This window comes from Sipha flava, unplaced genomic scaffold (assembly GCF_003268045.1).
Source record: "Sipha flava isolate LNK unplaced genomic scaffold, YSA_version1 194_pilon_pilon, whole genome shotgun sequence".
Lineage (NCBI taxonomy): Eukaryota > Metazoa > Arthropoda > Insecta > Hemiptera > Aphididae > Sipha > Sipha flava.
In genome coordinates, this window is record NW_020272758.1 from 982,540 (window position 1) to 1,001,967 (window position 19,428).

General features: G+C 29.8%; 1 protein-coding gene across 3 annotated transcripts; it reads left to right on the forward strand.

Annotated features, from left to right (window-relative positions):
• The first annotated feature begins 3,572 nt into the window (after positions 1-3,572).
• On the forward strand, positions 3,573-5,380 carry LOC112681671 (uncharacterized protein C1orf43 homolog). 3 transcript variants are annotated; one of them, XM_025551951.1, is made up of 6 exons: positions 3,573-3,629; positions 3,885-4,051; positions 4,320-4,509; positions 4,574-4,793; positions 4,930-5,076; positions 5,175-5,380. In XM_025551951.1, the coding sequence occupies exons 2-5, from the start codon at positions 3,893-3,895 to the stop codon at positions 5,072-5,074; spliced, it is 714 nt and encodes a 237-aa protein (XP_025407736.1). In that variant the 5' UTR covers positions 3,573-3,629; positions 3,885-3,892; the 3' UTR covers positions 5,075-5,076; positions 5,175-5,380. The 3 variants fall into 3 exon arrangements, with proteins under 3 accessions (XP_025407736.1, XP_025407737.1, XP_025407735.1); XM_025551952.1 differs by lacking the exon at positions 3,573-3,629 and adding an exon at positions 3,636-3,806 and having other exon boundaries at positions 5,155-5,380; XM_025551950.1 differs by lacking the exon at positions 3,573-3,629 and adding an exon at positions 3,636-3,806.
• The last annotated feature ends 14,048 nt before the right edge of the window (positions 5,381-19,428 follow it).

A 19,428-nucleotide genomic window follows, 5' to 3' on the forward strand; every position in this document is an offset into this window, starting at 1 on the left:
AAATAACTAATGAAAAATAAATTTATAAGTATTTTATTTAAAAATATAATGAAATATTGTTAACATTTTCTACATGCACTTACTGCTACTTACTGTAATTTAGATTTTTAAATCTCTTTGAGCATTATAATGTTTTACCCTGAAGTTTTAATCTAATGAGTATTTATTAATCAATTTGTTTAGCACAAGCGAATAGTTCTAAAGTTATTAAATTGTATTAAATTAATTTGTGACATTTTTTACATAAAATATATGCCATTTTTATATAAACAGACTAAAATAGTGTTAATAACAATTAGCTTTATTGTATTATATTATAATATTCTCATCGAACAAAATCTTTGACCTCTGTTTTAGTTACTATTATTTAAACAAAGTTCAATTCAACCTTAAATTACAATAATAAATTGATTTAACAGTTTTAAATTTATATTAATATAGGTACTTATTTTATTGTCTTGTTCATTTATAGTTCAATTGTATTCAATAATTTTTATGAGTTTGATTAATGCCATAGTAACTTGTGATTGTTTTTATTACGACTTAATTTGTATTTTTATACATACATAAATATATATACACACATATATATATATATATATATGTGTGTGTGTGTGTTCCTGTTTATTAATGTATGTATTAATATGTATATGTATGAAAAGTCTCATGCTGTTATTATATTTTATATAATTTTCAAATAATTTAGGAAATATTTAATTTCAGTTGTTCTCACTATTTAAATTACAGTGATTATAAATTAGATATGTTGTATTCAAAAATTATTTTTAAAGACTGCTATTTAGATTTATATTAATGATTTTATAGCATTAAGCATTTTCTTCTAGAAGTCTAGAAGTCAATTCAATAAATTTAGTTTTTTTTTTTATAATTAGTTAAATTAAACATTGTGTAAATTCAAAACTGTGACTGATATAGTTTTATATAAATATACACACATATATATATATATATATATATATATATAAATGTATAATTATTATTTGTTGATGATTTTATTTAAAATTAAATTCTTTAATCATGTTTCTAAATTAAATGAGTTACAGTTATTATTTATATTTTTTCAATATATTTGCTTTTGAATAATTTTGATTATTCTTACTGTTGTTTTTATTTGTATATAAAAGCTCTGACATTAGTTGTTCCTATCTACAATCCATATTTTTAGTGAAAATATGTTTTATATTGAGTTCTGGTAAAGTTTAACTTTTATGTTATATAATTATTATTATTATTTTTTTTTTTTTTTTTTTTTTTGTATCAATAAAGGTACTTCTTATTTACTGGAAATTAAGTTTATTTCAGCATTTGTATCAACCAAATAATGATTTTTTTTTTTTTAATTTTTGCTCATTATTAAATAGTCCTCAAATTATTTATTTAATGTAAATCTTATTAAAGATTTATTTGTATTTTGTTTTTTATAATTGATAAATTCAGTGGAATAACCAGGCAGTTCAGTTTTTCAAATTTTACAGAAAATAATTGTTTTTGTTTAAAAATATATGAAAGTGAAATGTTTATTTTTGAATATTGGAAATTGTTGTTAACAAGATTACTACAAGTTAATATTTAATTAAATCTGAAAAATAAATTTTAATTTGTATTTTTTACTAGAGCTGTCTTGATTTTGCTGGAATTGACACCAATTTTTTTTTTTGTTCTATATTCTTACCTGGAACACAGACAACCAGACAGCTTTTATATTATATCGAGTGGAATAATAATCGGATTTACCGGGTTATTACACAGAAGTAACAACCAATTTTTTTCTCTATCAATATATAAAAACCTTAATTTTGAAGAAAAAAAGTGGAGCTGCTTAGTTGTTCCACTGAGCCTTATAATTGATGTACTGTTATGTCCATTTTCCATTTTTAAATTTTTCCTACTGTACAATATCACTTTTATAAGGTTTTATAATTTATCTCTGAGAAGTAAGAAACTGTACACCTATTATTTTAAGCATTACATTCTTATGTTGCAAGTATATGATAATAATGTGCTTGTAACTAAAATCTTGGAAACTTAGAATTTGAATAACAACTAAGTAATTTACTGAGCTCGACACATTATGTTGAACCATAATACACATTATTATTCTCTATTTTTTCTATGATTGAGATTTTGAGACAATGAATTATTGTATTTTGAAAATAAAAATAAATTGATCTGATGGAAAACAAGGTTGCAATTTATAATAACAGTTAATAGATTATTGTATTGCTAGATGATGAAAGTCCTATGACTAAAGATAAGTAATAATAAGTATATTCAATTCTTATTGATGTTGCGTGCCGCCAGTCAACAGTTCTGAGGTTAGGAAGTGCGATAGGATGTTTCAATTAATAACTCAAGATAAACTCTATTGCAAAATATTCTTAGTCCAAAACATTTAATTTATTAAGAAAGTTAACTAACATGAAGATGTTTGTTATGATTGGACTATAACACATCTGAATATTGGTCTGATCTTATATCTGTTTTCATGTGAAACTATTGTTCTCCCTTTTCCCAAGTGCTAATTTGGCCATGCTCACGTTTCATTATGTGTTAAATATTTTATACCATCCGCTTATTTCTTGACGTTTCTGTCTTTTTTACGTATCGAATTCTTGAGTGGTTAACCTCTCGACTTCTGCGAATCGTATAGTTCCTTTAACGACGATGGAATATCGTGACTTGTATTTGCGTAATTATTTTATCCTATAGCTTTACAGTTATTGCAACCGTACAACTGGTGCCTATGTATATTGATTATCTATATAAGGAGTTATTATAATACTCTTAATAGGTACTTTGTGATATTTGGTCCCCCCATATATAATGATATTCGTAAGGACCTACATTTGTGTATGTTCGTAACATTGAATAATAGTGTTGATTTATACTTCAGTACTGTACACATTTTAATCAATGATTGGAATTAATAATATTTATATTCTAATCATCCAAAATTATAAACCTTATAACCATACAATGCATAACAGTAGCGGTTTTGGCATTACATTTTTGAGGAGGTAACAACTATGAATTATTCAAAATCCAGAGATATAGGCATGATTTCCTCTCATACTCTCACAATACTTTATATAATTCAAAAATCAATTTTTTCTCTATTAAAATCAAAATCATAAAATGACATTTTTTACTATATTTCATATTTTGCACTTTAACAGTAAGTAGCAAAGATTTTGCATTACTGATAAGTTAAGTTGTTGGTGTCTCGAAGCAATGTAATGAACAGTTCCAAGATCGTCGTCGATTTTGAAGTGGAAAAAAAAGTTTTTTGTGGATAAAATGAACGACAAACTAGTTCAATTTAATGAACGACTGAACGGTTTACTTATGTGAACGAGAATACCTATCACTAATGTCTATGCTCATACCACAGAATAGATGTAATCTATATACAGATTATATATTAATCTATTCTGTGCTCATACTAGATTCAAAATACCAAATCAGTAATACACTGAAATACTGTTACTATCAAAATATTAATTATTTAGAAACTTTTATTCTGTGATTATACCGGTCGTGATATCAGGATACGGAATTTTAGTTATCAAATTAATAGCGATTGATAAGAAAGAAATCATTGGAAACAGGTAGGTAGTTTTCTATGCACAGGAGGATTTAACAGAATTATAGAAATCTGAAATTATTACCATTATGAGATTGAAGAATACTAACATATTAAATCTGGATACGAAGTGCCTGATAGTGTTTAGATTATATATTATATAACCTATTGTATTTTCCCTATTCTAATTTTTAGCATTTAGGTATTTACAGTAAACTGTATTTGCTAATGTTGTCAACGGTTTTATATTAAACTTTTTTCGTCTGATTTTTCCCTATAGTTATAATAATGGCTCAACAACTATCAGGCGTGACTGTGGTAATATTTATTGCTGGTGGTATATTGACATTTATACTATTGTTCATATTTGCAAAGAGGCAGATCATGAGATTTGCCCTTAGATCAAGAAGAGGTCCTCATGTACCCATTGGCCACGATGGAAAAAAGGTAATGTATACACTTTTAGGTTATTGAGTATAACATATCTTGCTGGGTTTACTTAATAATTAAATTGCTATTACTGAGTTGTTCAATGAAAAATGTTTAGAAACTTGTTATATGTACATGTAACATGTGTAGAGATAAATAATTTTAAAGTAAAATTGCATTCTTTGTACATCTATTATTGACTGTAAAATAAATTAACATTATTAATTTTGCATGTTACTTATTATTCTTATTTAAACTAATTAAAAACATTTGTATATTACATTAGACTCTTAAAAGAGAAATTGAACGACGAATTGAAGTGATTCCGAAAATTTGTTTTGAACCTAAATTATTAGCTGTTGATCAAGATGATGATCGATCAAAATATATATTACCACCACCAGCTGAACTCAACGATAAACCTTTGCCAGCTCATTATTATCGTATGAAAGCAGTTGATGATGTTAAAAAATTAGGTAGTATTTATTTTTTTTATTTGGTTAAAATTGTTTTACTAAATTAAAAATGATTTGCTTTCAGAACGAGAAATTGCCAAACAAGATAAAACTTTGATTCGGCATCCAAATGAAAACCTTCGTTCATTTCTATTAAATACTTTAGCAGTACTTCTAGATGGTAGTGGACAACATATAGTTCATCAGTTTTGCGATCTATATGAACATGCACGATATGATCCAAATGAATTTTTGGAAGAAGAATTCCAGTCATTCACTAGATTAATGAAAAAGTTGATTGACGTGTATGTGACAAAAAAAAAAATGTTTTATTTATTTTTATTAGCTTTCAATGATGATTAAATACAAATTAAAGTTAAAACAATTAGTGATATCAAATTGTGAATTTTAAATATATACAAATACATTTTTTTTTTCTAGTGCTAAACTTTTGAAATCATATTCAGGTGAAAGTCGAAAAAATAGTCCCAATAAAACCCCAACTCGTAATAATAATATGCATACCAATTCCAATGATAGCCCCAGAACAAAAGATGGGGATTCCAATCGGTTAAAAGTTTTATAAAAGTGAGTTTTATGCTATAACTCAGTGGTCTGTAGGCCAGTTTAAAAATAGCTAAAATAAAATATTTTGTTTTTTATAAGATATTTATTATATTATTTAGAATGCTAGATAAATGTGACAAGTTTTTCGAACATCAGGCAACCGTCAACCATTGACGACAGTGTTCCTAACGACCACCAGCCATTGCCAACAGCACTCCATAGTGTCTGCACGAAATTAACTGTCAATGAATATTCCTATGGTATTGCTTATCTATATATTATATAATCAATGGTTATATTATTGCTATAGGTATTTAATACTAATTGTAATTAGATTTTTAACTTTTCCATGTATAATTACATTTTTAATATAATTAATGTATTGCATTTATTTAATGAAATTTTGTTAGATAATTTTTAAAGTTTCTGTTGGATTAAAATATTATTTGTTTTATGTGTATTTGATAAAAATAAATCAAATTATTGTTATTAGGACTAAGGAAAAAATAATTAATACAAATAAACAATTATTTAATGTTATAACATTGTATAATATTAAATTTACAGTGATGATAATCATTAGTTTTAATAGCAAACCATTATTAATTTATATAATATCACTTGACTTTCTTTCCACTCCAACACAATTTTTAAGGTTAAAAATTGTGTTAAAAATAAATTATACAACATACTATTTTAAATAAACAAACATAATACTATAACTTTATATAAAATATGTTTTTTTTAATAAAAAACCAAAAAAAAAAAATTATTTTAAAGAAAAAGAAGGCATATAATTAAATTAAGATGTATATTAACAAAATATAATATAGATATAATTATTAAAATTATCTATATAATAATACTATACGCCTATAGAAATACATTTCAACATTATGTTTGTAAAATATTGTTGAATTATGTTATATTATGTATCAATCTTATGTAATATCATGAAGTGTGAACTAAGTCTGAGATGTTAAATTAGAGGTTAATCTTGTCAACGATAGATTGCAATTAAATAATCAGTAAATGTACAATGTGTTCTAATATAAAGTTTTTTTCAAATTCGAATTAATTATAACGACAAATGTTTATGTATTATAATAATGTTAACACCTTGGATCAAACATGATAAACATAAAATAATCTGTCTACATACCTGATTGTTAGTGTGGATATTGTAGCTGAGCGCGTTAAATTTCTTCGGAAAATAAGCAAGTTTCATAGAAACGGTAATACTCGGTTGGTTGTCTACTTAGATGAAAACTGGGTTAATCAAAACCATACTCATAGACGTATTTAGCAAAACAGTGAAAACTGCCGTCCCAAGAGTAGGGCAAACGGGACACTTACCCAGGGCCTTGCGTTTTAAGATACATTCGCATGCTATTTTATATATTATTATATATTATATTATTATTTTATATGCTATTTTATTCTATATTATGTATACATATTTGTATGCATTATATCACAAGAAAAATAAAAATAATTTTATAAAATTTTAGTTGATAGTAATAATAATAATTGAATAATTTTAATTTATGTCAAATAAATATTAAAATTAAATCGTTCTTCTGCAGTATTCAATCTAATGATTGGTATGCAGCAATTTCCATGTTTATCTATCACTAGCTTTCCTCTTCAATTCTTGATATGATGAGTTACAGCCTTGATCTTCCATTATCTGACTTATGTATTGTAATCTTGGTCTTCCTTTATGGTTTTTTCCGTCGATTACACCTTCTAAGATTAATAGCAGCCCATCGTGTCTTAAAATATGACCTATTAATTCATTTCGCCTTTTCTGTATATTCTTCCACATTGATTTTCTCTTCTATACCCTTTCTAAAACTTCTTTATTAGTGATTCTATCTTTTATTAGTCCAACTTATCTTTTGCATCCTCCTGTAGCACCACATTTCGAATGCCTCTATTTTTCTCATTTCTTCTCTTGCAATAGTCCATGTTTCACATCCATATAACATAATGCTCCAGATGTACATTTTTAGTAGATTCTTCTTGATATTAAAGTCAATTCTTTTTAAAATAAAAATATTTCTTTTCTTATTGAATGTCACTTTAGCTTGTCATATTCTTTTAATAATTTCTTTTTTGCATCTCCCATCTGAGCTTATAGTGCTACCTAAATATATGAAGTTTTCTATTTGTTATATAGTTTCACCATCCTTTAATTTTATTCTTGTTTTCATGTTGTTGTATCTACTACATATAAGTATTTTCGTTTTATTTGTGTTAATTTTCATTTTCAATCTTTTTCCATCACCTGTTCCAATGTTTTTTTTTTGGGGGCTTTTCACGAGTCATTTAGACTTTTGGCCGCTAAAACTAATTCCTTCCATTGTTCTCTATTGTATGCTTATTCCCAGTCTCCTCCAATTGCTTCTAATACTTGACGCTATCCTTCCATCTTTTTCGTGGTCTCTCCCTTGGCCTCTTTCCTCTTATATATGTCAATGCTCATTTCAAAACACTTCCGTCGGCTCGCCACACATGGCCCGTCCATTCTATCCTTGTCTCTTTGGTAAATTGTACCACATCTTCTCTTTTGTAAAGCTGGTATAGTTGGGTGTTGGTTTTTATTTCCCATTTCTGTTCCGTATTGTTGAATACAGGTCCGTAAATTTTTCTAAGAATTTTTCTCTCGAATAGACGTAGATTTTCATCGTCGCCTTTTATCGTTGCCCATGTGGCACATGCATATGTCAATACAGGGCGAATGTAACTTATGTATAGATATTCTTTTGTTTTTCTTGACAAAAGCTTGGATTTAAAGAGGGTTCTTAGTGCATAAAAGCATCGGTTAACAGCATTCAATCTGATTTTTAACTCGTCGAAACGTTTGAGGACTTCGCAAACGTGCTTCTTGTATTGGTCGGAGTCCATGGACGCGACGAGGACGTCGTCGATGTAGGCGAAGACGAAGTCGAGGCCGGCGAGGATCGAGTTGACGAGGCGTTGAAACGTCTGCGCGGCGCTGCGGAGTCCAAAGCACATCACCGGGAATTCGAACAAGCCGAACGGAGTGGTGACTGCGGTCTTGTGGATGTCGGCCTCGGCAATCGGGACCTAATGGTACGCGCGTACGAGGTCGAGCTTGGTAAAAATTTTTTTACCAGCAAGGCCGGCCGTGAAGTCGTGCAGGTACGGTAGCGGATACCTGTCAGGGACGGTGACGCTGTTCAGCCACCGATAGTCTTCGCATGGGGTGGAACGATCTATCCTTTTTCGGGATGAGGAGCAGCGGGCTGGCCCAGGAGCTCGAGGACGGGCGACAGATCCCGAGATTTGACCATGGTGTTGAACTCGCGTCGCGCGATCGCGAGCTGGTCGGATGGTAGACGTCGAGGTCGGGCGAAGAGCGGCGGTCCAGTCGTTTGGAGGACATGCTCGATGTTGTTGTTAAAAATAGTGCAAATAATATAGCAGATTGGTTAAACAAAACGGGCTTCAAAATCTCCAGTCAAAAATCACAAAGCATCATATTCACAAAAAAAAGGAAACAAAAGAAACTCCTGATAAAACTAAATAACAACGTTATACCATGCCAAAACAAAATAAAAATTCTAGTTGTTATATTTGACTCCAAATTAAATTGGATCCCACATCTAAATCATGTAAAATTTCCATCACAAAAAAAGTCAATATCATAAAAATTATCTCGCACAAGTCATGGGACGGCGAGACCTCTACACTATTAAACATCTACAGAGCACTAATCAGATCCTCAACCGATTATGGTTCAATAGTATTCAAGACAGCCTCCCCAAAACATCTAAAAATGATTGACGTGCCACTAAATACCAGCATAAGATTAGCATTAAGAGGCTTCAAATCCAGCCCAATAGAGAGTCTAAGAAATATTGCTTACGAACCACCCCCAAACATAAGGAGAACACTCAATAGTATACTCTATGCAGTCCGAACAATTAAAAATAAGAATAATCTAGCAAACAAATACGTCGACATCATAATCCAAGAAGCAGAGAACCTACAAATAAATATAAAAGAAATAGTACCCAGAGAACCACAAACAATACCGCCGTGGTTAATGCAAATCAATACAAACACAGAAGTAACAGAAAATAAAAAAAATAATACAAACCCCAATACCTACAAAAACCTTTTCCACGACACTATACAAAAATATCACGATAGAAAGCATATCTACACCGATGCATCTAAAACAACTGATAGCGTGGGGATAGCAATAGTAGCAGAAAATATAACGATAACATATAAACTACCCACTGAATACTCAATCTATACAGCCGAAGCACTGGCAATATATAATGCTGTGTTATATATACTACATAACAAAGAAACAACTCCAAACAACTACCTCATAATCAGTGACTCACTCAGTAGCATCACAGGAATCCAAAACACAACGAACCCATCAGACATATCAAAATTAATATAAGAAAAAAACCTACGAAGCACGTAATATGGAGATAGATATATGCTATGTATGGGTACCCGGACACTGTGGCATACATGGCAATAAAAAAGCAGACTTAGAAGCGTCAAAAGCAGACTCCTCCCCAGACACCCCACTTCTAAATGTATACACATACGAAGACAAAAAGAAACAAACCAAACAAGTCCTAAATTATGAATGGCACAAAATGTGGACTAACCAGAGCACAAAGTTAAACCAAATTAAAAACAACATACAAACATGGCACAACCCAGGACTAAAAAGATAAGAAGAAACCATACTAAATCGTTTACGAATAGGGCATACATTTATCACACACAAGCATCTCATGGAGAAAAATGATCCTCCCATATGTGAAATGTGTAGAGTGGTCTACACAGTCAAACACATTATCACTGAATGTCAAAAATACGAAGACACGAGGAAAAAACACCAAATATCACAACAAATCGGAGAAGCACTCGGACCCGACCATCAATCAATCACCAAAGTCCTATAATTTATTAAAGAAATTCAGCTATATGACCTAATTTAAGCCCTATTATAAGTCAACCATACAATTGTAAAATAATTTAAGTTAATGTCAAACTAATGGCCATAGAAGACGATGTTTTTTGATCAATAAAAAAAAAAAAAATACACAGGACTATATACTGATATATGTATATATATACATATTATAACATCACAGAATTTTATATCTGGAAGACCCGTTGCATATTTAATTTTTTATTTATATAATTATGTTTTATGTATAGTGTATTTATATTCTCTTGTCACCGATATTTGTACCAGGCACAACGTAATGCACTAATTTAATTATAATAATTGCGATTATCATTGATCAAGGTTCAATAATAATCGGATGAACCACAATTGTTATATTATATATTATATATTATTATATATTATATTATATATAAAATGGGCACTCTCCGTTCGACGAGCAAGTCGGAGCATGAACATAGATATACTTAGTTATTTTTTTTATTAGTATTGTTTTTTAAACTCAAAATGGAGTAGAAGAGTTTATTCTGTCCCGTGGCGCTATGCCAACGGACAAATCATAATTGAACAAATTATGTATAAAATGTATGTATATCTGATTATTATTATTCTATATATTGGCTGGTATAATTAAAGAGATTTAAAGATGTATTCCTCTGGAAACGGTGGACATTTATTATATTTTTGTCATGTTTTGTGAGTTTTTGTCTTATTGTAGACGCGGCAAGTGCCTAACAATTTTAGATGGCTGGCTTGTTCGCCTTAATTACTAAAAAACAAGGACTGGTATTAAAATAAGAATAGTGTAAATAAATAAAGATTGATACGAATAAGCGGACTGTATATAAAAAAATAGTATAATAATAATAATAATAATAATAAATGCAAATTTGGCCCTACAGCGGCACAACCAAAATATAAATTAAACAATAAATAAATAAATCAACAAATTAATAAAATAATAAATTAAATAAATACAAGCCGATAGACCCGTCGGTCTTCGGATAATACAGAAATAGTGGTGCACCACCTACCTCGTACAGTTATGATGTGCTGCAATGCCGGAATCCGTAATTAATAATAAAATTAATACAATAGAAAATACAAGTGATTCCGCACACTACAACACAACGTTAACTGCACCATGACGAACAAATAACACACGGCTCTGCTGCAACCGGACCATACAACACAATATACCACGTTTAATCACTAAACAATGCAGTCAATGGTAACAAATTGAACACCCTAGATGGACAAAACAAATTAATGATAGGCAAATATTCTGCGCGATAGTTACCAATGACTGCTCACAACAAAACTGACAAGACAAAAAACGTGTTATAACAAAATGGCTGCAAGCAGGGACAAATGACAACAGGTATTAACACTACGGCAGATACGAACAGAGAGCGAGACGGTGCCGGCGACATTTTCCACGAAGGCTAGGGCCGCCAGATACCACAAAATGAAGATAAATGTCTCAGTGCCACTACACTAAACCAAAAAACACGAGAACTTGTGAAACTTTGTGGCACTGAGAACATGACTTTACAATTGATGAAAAATATAACCGGAAAAACTCTGAAAACGTGGAATAACGATGAAATTGGCATGTTAGGATAACGGTGCGATTACACAACTGTTAAGTCACGCATGGAGGTATACCTCCAAGCCAAACAACTGCAGCTATGCAATGCACCGCCATGCATCACACTAATTAACATAAACAAATAACATAATATAGACTGTACACACGGCTCAAACACTTATATAATATCTCTTTATAGTTTGTTTATCTTGGATGGAGTTTTAAGCCCGTCCGAGCTTTCTCCATAAATAAATTACACTAATACTCGTATACCTAATATTCTCATTATAATTGTTTTATTTCATTATATTTACCAAAATTTTCGTGTGTTTCAAAAACATAAATATATAATAAACAATATATAAAATCCTATGTACTCCGATTTCAAAATCTCGGTCATAGGTTTGCGACCGTGAACAATGGGTTCGCCAATACGACAAACCGACACAGAATCGAGATACGTCACAATATATATACATATACTATATACTAATAAGTGATAAATGAGTCGCAACATGGCGGCGTAGCATACCTATTATATATAGTGCTCTAGTTGGGCCTATGGTGGCACGTTCTCCACGCTGCCTCATATCAATTTAGAAATGGGCAAATCCTGGAGCAGACCGTTCTGGAGGCACGGTGATGTCACACACACGACCGTCTCGTTGTCCATACTTATCGCGTTATGATTCGACACTCAAGCACAGTGGGATGTAACTCATTTCTAGATCATTTAAGCTAATAATTTTAATACTGTATTACATAAGATTGTGCAATACATCAAACCTATAATTTTAAAGGATGTTGAATCCAAATTTTACATAGGTTTTTAATTTGGCTCCTAATTTTGGGGGAAGTAGTACTATTTTTAAATTTTAAAACAATTATATTTTACATTAATTTATTTATTTTCAAGACCGCTAAACTCAAATTTAGAATACGTTTTTTAATTGACATGTCTCTTTATAGGAACCCATAGGGCCAATGGAAAGGAGGTAAATATCTTATATTTTAAAAAATCATAATATTTTTATATTTTATCATTATTCATTTTTTTAGCAAATATTTAATAAAATAATAATCTTATATAATAATAATAAAAAAATAATACAACTTAATTGCACTGTGATGAATTTTCATCATACAAATCGTCTGAAATATTAAAATCATCTGAATCACTTTCAATTATTATAGTATTATAGTCCAGTATTATACATCATGAGTAATAAAAAGACTGATAGTATGGTCTTAAATATCTGCTTAAATATAACTGTACTTTAAACGATTTGAGTGATCAGTTTAATAAAATAATTTTACAATTCCATTTTAATACTTTATAGTAGATCTCATATGAGTATGTTCGAGAATAAACCATTTGTAAATTAAATATCCATAAATAAAATAACATGAAAAAAAATGTTAGCATATTTTCAATTTGCATACCAACTGAAATTGACTTTAAATAATCAACAACTTCCGACAATCATATAAATAAATAATACATAGAGTTTTCTTAAATCATTTTTCTAAGATTCTATTCATAAGTCATTTATTAATTTCAATTGGGGGACTCTTATTAGATATTAATTAATTTTCGTATTGATGAACAGTTATCACGTTAAATTTGAAAGAAACAAAACACATCGAATGAAAAATTAAATTTGAATATAAGATAGTTACAAATTGGGTAATTTGTTGTCCACAATAAAATACAAGCGTTGTTTATAATGATAGTATCCTCGTTGTTAGGCAAAATTTCATATTTTATTATCGTCGACGACACTAACTAAAATATTTTTCACTCCAAGTCAATCAGTTGACCTATGCATTTCAATATTAAAATTTCTAAACATAACTTAGTTTATTCTTCCATACTTTTTTTTTTTCCAAACAATTTTTGTTTGTGATTTAAACCATTTTATTTTAATATTTTAATTTTTTTTAGTATTTTAATCCATATATTTATCAATATAAAAAATGTTCAGATAAATAGAGTTTTTGACATAGTTAGGTCCCTATATACTATATAATAATGAATTAAGGATGATATTTTTTAAGTTTGCGTGATTTGTGATTTTTATAAGTCTTATGTACTAAACTTTGAATAGTATTAACCAAGAATATAGTTACCTATAATGTTCTATGTAATCGTAATGAAAAAATTTCGTCTAGGATGCATTATTATGGGTATTAAAATATTAAATAATTAAATAACTTGATAAAACGTATAAAAATGTATATTTTTGTAATAAAAAACCTTTTATCTTTTGCCCTTTATATAAACTTGAAAGTATTTCATTAAAATAATAAATAATATAAAATATATATAGGTTTTTTATCGAAATGTAGAATTTTATTTTTTAATTAGGAAAAATCATTTTCAACTGATGCTGATGGAGCAGTTCTATAAGGAGATTTAAAAAAGGGTTGCATTATATTTGTCCATAGCTGAAAATATTTAGTTAACCTAAGAATATCGTTGGATAAACCTGATAGATAGTACACGAATAATCTATCACCTTTTATTATAAAATTTTCATTACGTAATGATTCGATTTCTTGTATGAATTTATTAATACTGTTTGATGTATTTCCATCTATATCATTATAATCATCATCATCGTTCCAATCATCATTATCAAATAAAACATCATTATAATCATCTACTTCTTTACAATAAACATCTGTTGTACAGGTACCTTTAAAATTTAAAAATAATATTAATAATTTAACGTTAAAACCATACAATTCAAGTGTTATAGTTAAAGACCGAATCAAATGCACTAAAAAAGTGCAAAATATGATGTAAATATGCATGATACATAAATGACAAATATTTGTTTCAATGAAATTTTTCGTCTAGATATCCGTTTCAGACAACATAACATTCAATAATGCTATTAACACTTCTTTAAATTGGTCCAAATTACTTGATGTTATGAGATGACGCATTGCTCTAACATAAAACGATTTTAAGTTGCGATTTTGTTTGCCTTGTAAATGTTTATTGCGGCAAAATATTTTTATAACATGAGCTACGTTGATTCTTATATAGCAGTCAGGTAACTTGGTATTATATCCTGCAATAACTCCAAAACATATCTCATCATATGATTTTATTCCAAACATTTTACAAAAGGCAATTGATATCACTTCTAATAAGGCCATTTAAAAATCAAAGACAGCGTCATTTGGTGACTTTTTTGATAAAGATTTCCATCGTGCGAAACAGTTAAATATAGTTAAAGAATCTTGCTTTTCTAACAATATTTGCGAGATTGGTATCTGACCGTAACATGTATTTATAACGACTTCCTATAAACAAATGTGTGCTGATAGGATATTCAATGATGAATGAGTGGTTTTTTTTAATTAATCCCCGTGTGGCATCAATTGCAATTCTACAGTAATCTTTGCATAAATCATTGCAAATTATTTGCTGATGGCCGGACCACTAATGAACCAGTAGTGGGTCTGTTCTAACTTCATGGATTGAACCCGAAAACCTGGAATTACGATATAGTTCAACTACTGGCTCTGTTTAGTTTTTCAGTGATACCAAGAATATCATCTTTGTGTTACTGCTTGGCCTTTCTCTATAAAGTTGAAGGTTAACCAGGTGTGGTCCCCCCCTTTAAATATATTTTCAGCAAGGCACCGCGGTTCGTCGAAACTGAATTACAAGGTAACTTTTTGGTCGTTGCGATATCACTGTATGAAGGCCGTTGATTACCTTCTAGTTTACACTTAATCAGCTACGGACGTAAAGGAGTGATCCGTGGTGTTGGGATCACGTCTCCCACGGTCTTATATGTTATTTGATGGATGATTAATCCTGTTATTGAGAATATTGTTTTTAATATCTTGATCATATTATTATAGATTTGCTTTCTCGGAATATTTTATATTTTGATTTAGTTCTAAAGATAATTTGAATGTTGGAATTATTTTAGTGATTAATAATGAAAAATTTAATTAAATGATTAATGGACGGGTTGCAATGATGGTGGCAGGATGAGCGCCATCTATGTTGCATGTCATACTGGTATGTGTGGTCGTCGGTGCGTGATTGACAATTTTATAATTGTTATTGTGCGAATATGCGACACAAGAGCGCGACACTCGTGCAGTGTGCGATCTTGTTTCGTTACAACAGATGTCTACCAATCGACCGAATCGATAAACGGGGCGTAAGGACGCACGGTGGCGAATGTGACCATGAGGTCGACAATACCCAAAAATGAAGAATTGCCAACGAGACACACATAAACACGACCGAACAACTGCCGAGGACCAAACGCACGGTGAGCGACAATCGCGTACACGAAATCGGTATTCGGAATAACGCACAAGAAATAACCAGAAAAAAAGGTGCAGGCGCGAGAGTTATCGGCTGGTTAAGCGCGGACGTGCGTAGCAAACAGGTTTTACGGCACAGGACACTGCGATAGATGGCAGCTCGGTGTGCCACCAACGTGAACGAAGGGTAGGGGATGCCGTCTATCTATTTTTTCTTCGGTCTGCCCAATGGTCTCTTGTCTTCTAGTTTCTAGTTCAGCGCATCTTTCATTATGCAATTTTATTTTCATAGATGTACAAGCCAATTCATTGTCTACTTTTAAGTGTTTATATAATGTCTTCTTCTCTCCACAGGTCATTAATTTCCTTATTGGCTCTTATTTTATATTAACCTGTTTGATTATTTTTTTAGGACCAAAAATGCGTCGTGAGAATTTCCTTTCTAGAACTATCAGTTTTCTTTCGTACTATTTTAGCGTTGGTCACGTTTCGCATGCGTTTAGAATTACTGGTCTAACTAACCTTGCATGACCTGCAAGGACCTAAATGGACCTGAAGGCTTTTTGTAACACGAAATTACATTTGTTTCCAGATTTTACTTTCAGGTTTATTTCCTCGTGGTAATTTTTACGGCTATTTATATCAAATCCCAGATATTTAAAGCTTTCTACTTTTTCGAAACAATAGTTTTCAATGTCCAAATTTCTGTTTTAGTGTAGTCAATTACCCCTCATAATTATCATATATTTAGTTTTTCCTTCATTTATCATTAGCCCTATACTCAGCGCTCTGGTAATCAGCTTCTTCTTAGTAATTTTTATGTTCTCTTCATTTGACTCAAGTATCATTACATCATCAGCGTTGGCTAGTAATGCAAGCATTTTGTCATTGAAGTTAACCGTTTACTGTTTTTTGGACCTTCCTAATAATTTTCTTTAAGGCAATGTTAAATAACGTCGGTGACAGGGCATCTCCTTGTTTTAAACTTACTGTTGCCTCGAATTTTTCTGAATAATTGCTTCCAAATTTAATTTTACATCTTGATTCCTAATGCATAATTTCACCATTTTGACTTATTACGATAAAAATAATTTATTGACAAAAAATTTTCAAATTTAGTGAATATATGACTAAATTAAAATATAAAGACGTTAAACTGATTTCAGTGTGATAAAACTTAAAAAACACCAAAGTTGATAATTATCGTTTTAAAATATTAAATGAATTTATATAATATTATGCAATTAAAGTCGTGTAATTCGTTCATGTGTTATTTAAAATTATTATAAACTATTATTGGATCACAAATGTAGTTCAGAAAAATAATTTATGATAATCGATGAATTAGGAAACAATAAAAAAATTGACTTTTTACAAGCTAGAAATTGGCTTCATTAAAATAATTCGTATTTTGCACTTAAACATGCACATAAGAATAAGTACCGAATTTTATGCTAGAAGTTTTTAAAAAAAATAAAAACTAAAATTGTAGGCGAAAAGAACTTTGATTCATATCCTTGATGATATTGGTTTAGTTTGTATGAAACCTAAAACATCGCTTCATGAGACGATCACTAATTTTTAAAAATCACTTTTTATCGACAGTCATATTAGATGTTTGGTAGTTTTTTTCGAAAACATATATTTCAGCGATATTGCTAAGTATTCTGATTTAGTGTCTGCATAAAAGTTCTAATCGAAGTAGTTGGATAACGAATGACTGCAGGAGTGCAACAATCTAAAGGCTTGTGACCGCATCTGTATCCATGGGCACAGCTGTTCTTCATCACGTAAAAGATCTATCATCATATACATTTTTGAAGACTTTGAACAATACCGAATATCCGACATTTCAAGCCACATTGCATTATTAGAAGATGACAATCAGTAGGATGTTTCTTTAGAATTATATATGAATTATATGAGAATTATATATAATTAGTATTATATCGTTCACCTAATAAAATGCGAGAACTTTTAAGTGTAATATTAATATTTTGTACAATAAATATTTGGAATTAATTACAGACTTTGTTTTGAATTTAGGTGGAAATAACTTAAAAGAATATGGTTTTATTATTCCTAAAAGATCTGGTGAACTGTTGGAAAATAGAGAATATTTAAAAGAAATAAGCTATGATTTAAATGCATTAAATGCATTATGCATACATCATCAGGAATTGCTGCAATGCTTTTACATAGAGGAAAAACTGCTTATTCTGCTTTAAAGGTGCCACTACATTTAAAAACAATCGAGCTCTAACGTGCAATATTAATAAATAATCCAATATGGCTAAAGTTCAGAAAAAATGCAAGCTTATATTTTGGGATGAAAGTCCAATGTCTTATAAGAAAGGATTTGAGGCTTCAAACAACTGTTTGAAGAATTTGAAGAATTCAAATTTATTGATGGGAGGATTCACAGTACTGCTAGCTATACATTTTCGATGAATCTTACTAGTCATACTCATAGGAACTTGAGCTAGTGAAATTGCAGCATTTTCATATTGATAGTCTCAAATAGAAAATTTTTCTTTTACCAAAAATATGTGAGTATATTTAAAAGAAGACAGGACTGCTGAGCAGTTTTCTGAGCTACTCTTAAAAATATCAACAAAAAAAAAAATAAAAATAAAAGAAAATACTTTCCTGACAGAATTGGGTACTGTTGTAAAAACTTTAAAATAACTCACAGACAAATTATAATCTGCCATCAAAAATCTCAAAGAAATATTAATTGACTGATTATGTGAAAGAGCTATTTTGACATCAAATAATGATATAGCAGTAGAAATAAATAAAATATTATTGGACTCTTTTTCAAGCAAAAAATTTGGAATACAGATCAATAAATTCAGTACTGAAAGTAGATGGTGTAGTTAATTTCTCAATTCGCTCAACCCTCTTGGATTTCTACCATATTTATTAACTAAAAAATCTTAGCCCATCAAAATTGTGCAATGAAACACGTATACGTATTACTGGTATTCAAAAAAATCCGATAGAAGCTACAATTATGACAGGATCAAAAAAAGGCGAATCAGTTTTTATTTTTCGCATACCAATGATGCTATCAGATAATTCATTCCAATTCAAGAGAATGTAGTTTCTTGTCAAAGTATGTTTTACTTTGACAATAAATAAATTACAAAGTCAAATATTGAAAACTGCAGGGATCGATATAAGAGAACATTGTTTTTCTCATGGACAATTTTATGTGGCATGTTCCAGAGTTAGTACACTCACAAGTTTAGTTATTTTGGCGCCAACAGGAAATACACAAAATGTAGCTTATAGAGAAATGTTATGGTAAAATTGTTTCCATAAATTATTATACTATATTATATACCTATTAAAGTTAAAAGGTATTATAGGGTAACACAAAAAAATGGATGAAGCGTACATACTCTGTAACTTATTTTCCTAAATTCAAAAGGTAATAGGGGATACAAATGATGAACGTTATTTCCTTGGTCAGATTTTTATAAAACATTAAACAACCTCAAAATTC

What these genes read in the sequence shown, in the direction of transcription:
- LOC112681671 (XM_025551951.1), top strand. Translation starts at nt 3,893, where the DNA reads ATGGCTCAACAACTATCAGGCGTGACTGTGGTAATATTTATTGCTGGT. An exon ending in TTGGCCACGATGGAAAAAAG is followed by an intron (nt 4,052 to 4,319) that starts GTAATGTATACA and finishes ATATTACATTAG; the next exon opens with ACTCTTAAAAGAGAAATTGA. An exon ending in ATGAAAAAGTTGATTGACGT is followed by an intron (nt 4,794 to 4,929) that starts GTATGTGACAAA and finishes TTTTTTTTCTAG; the next exon opens with TGCTAAACTTTTGAAATCAT.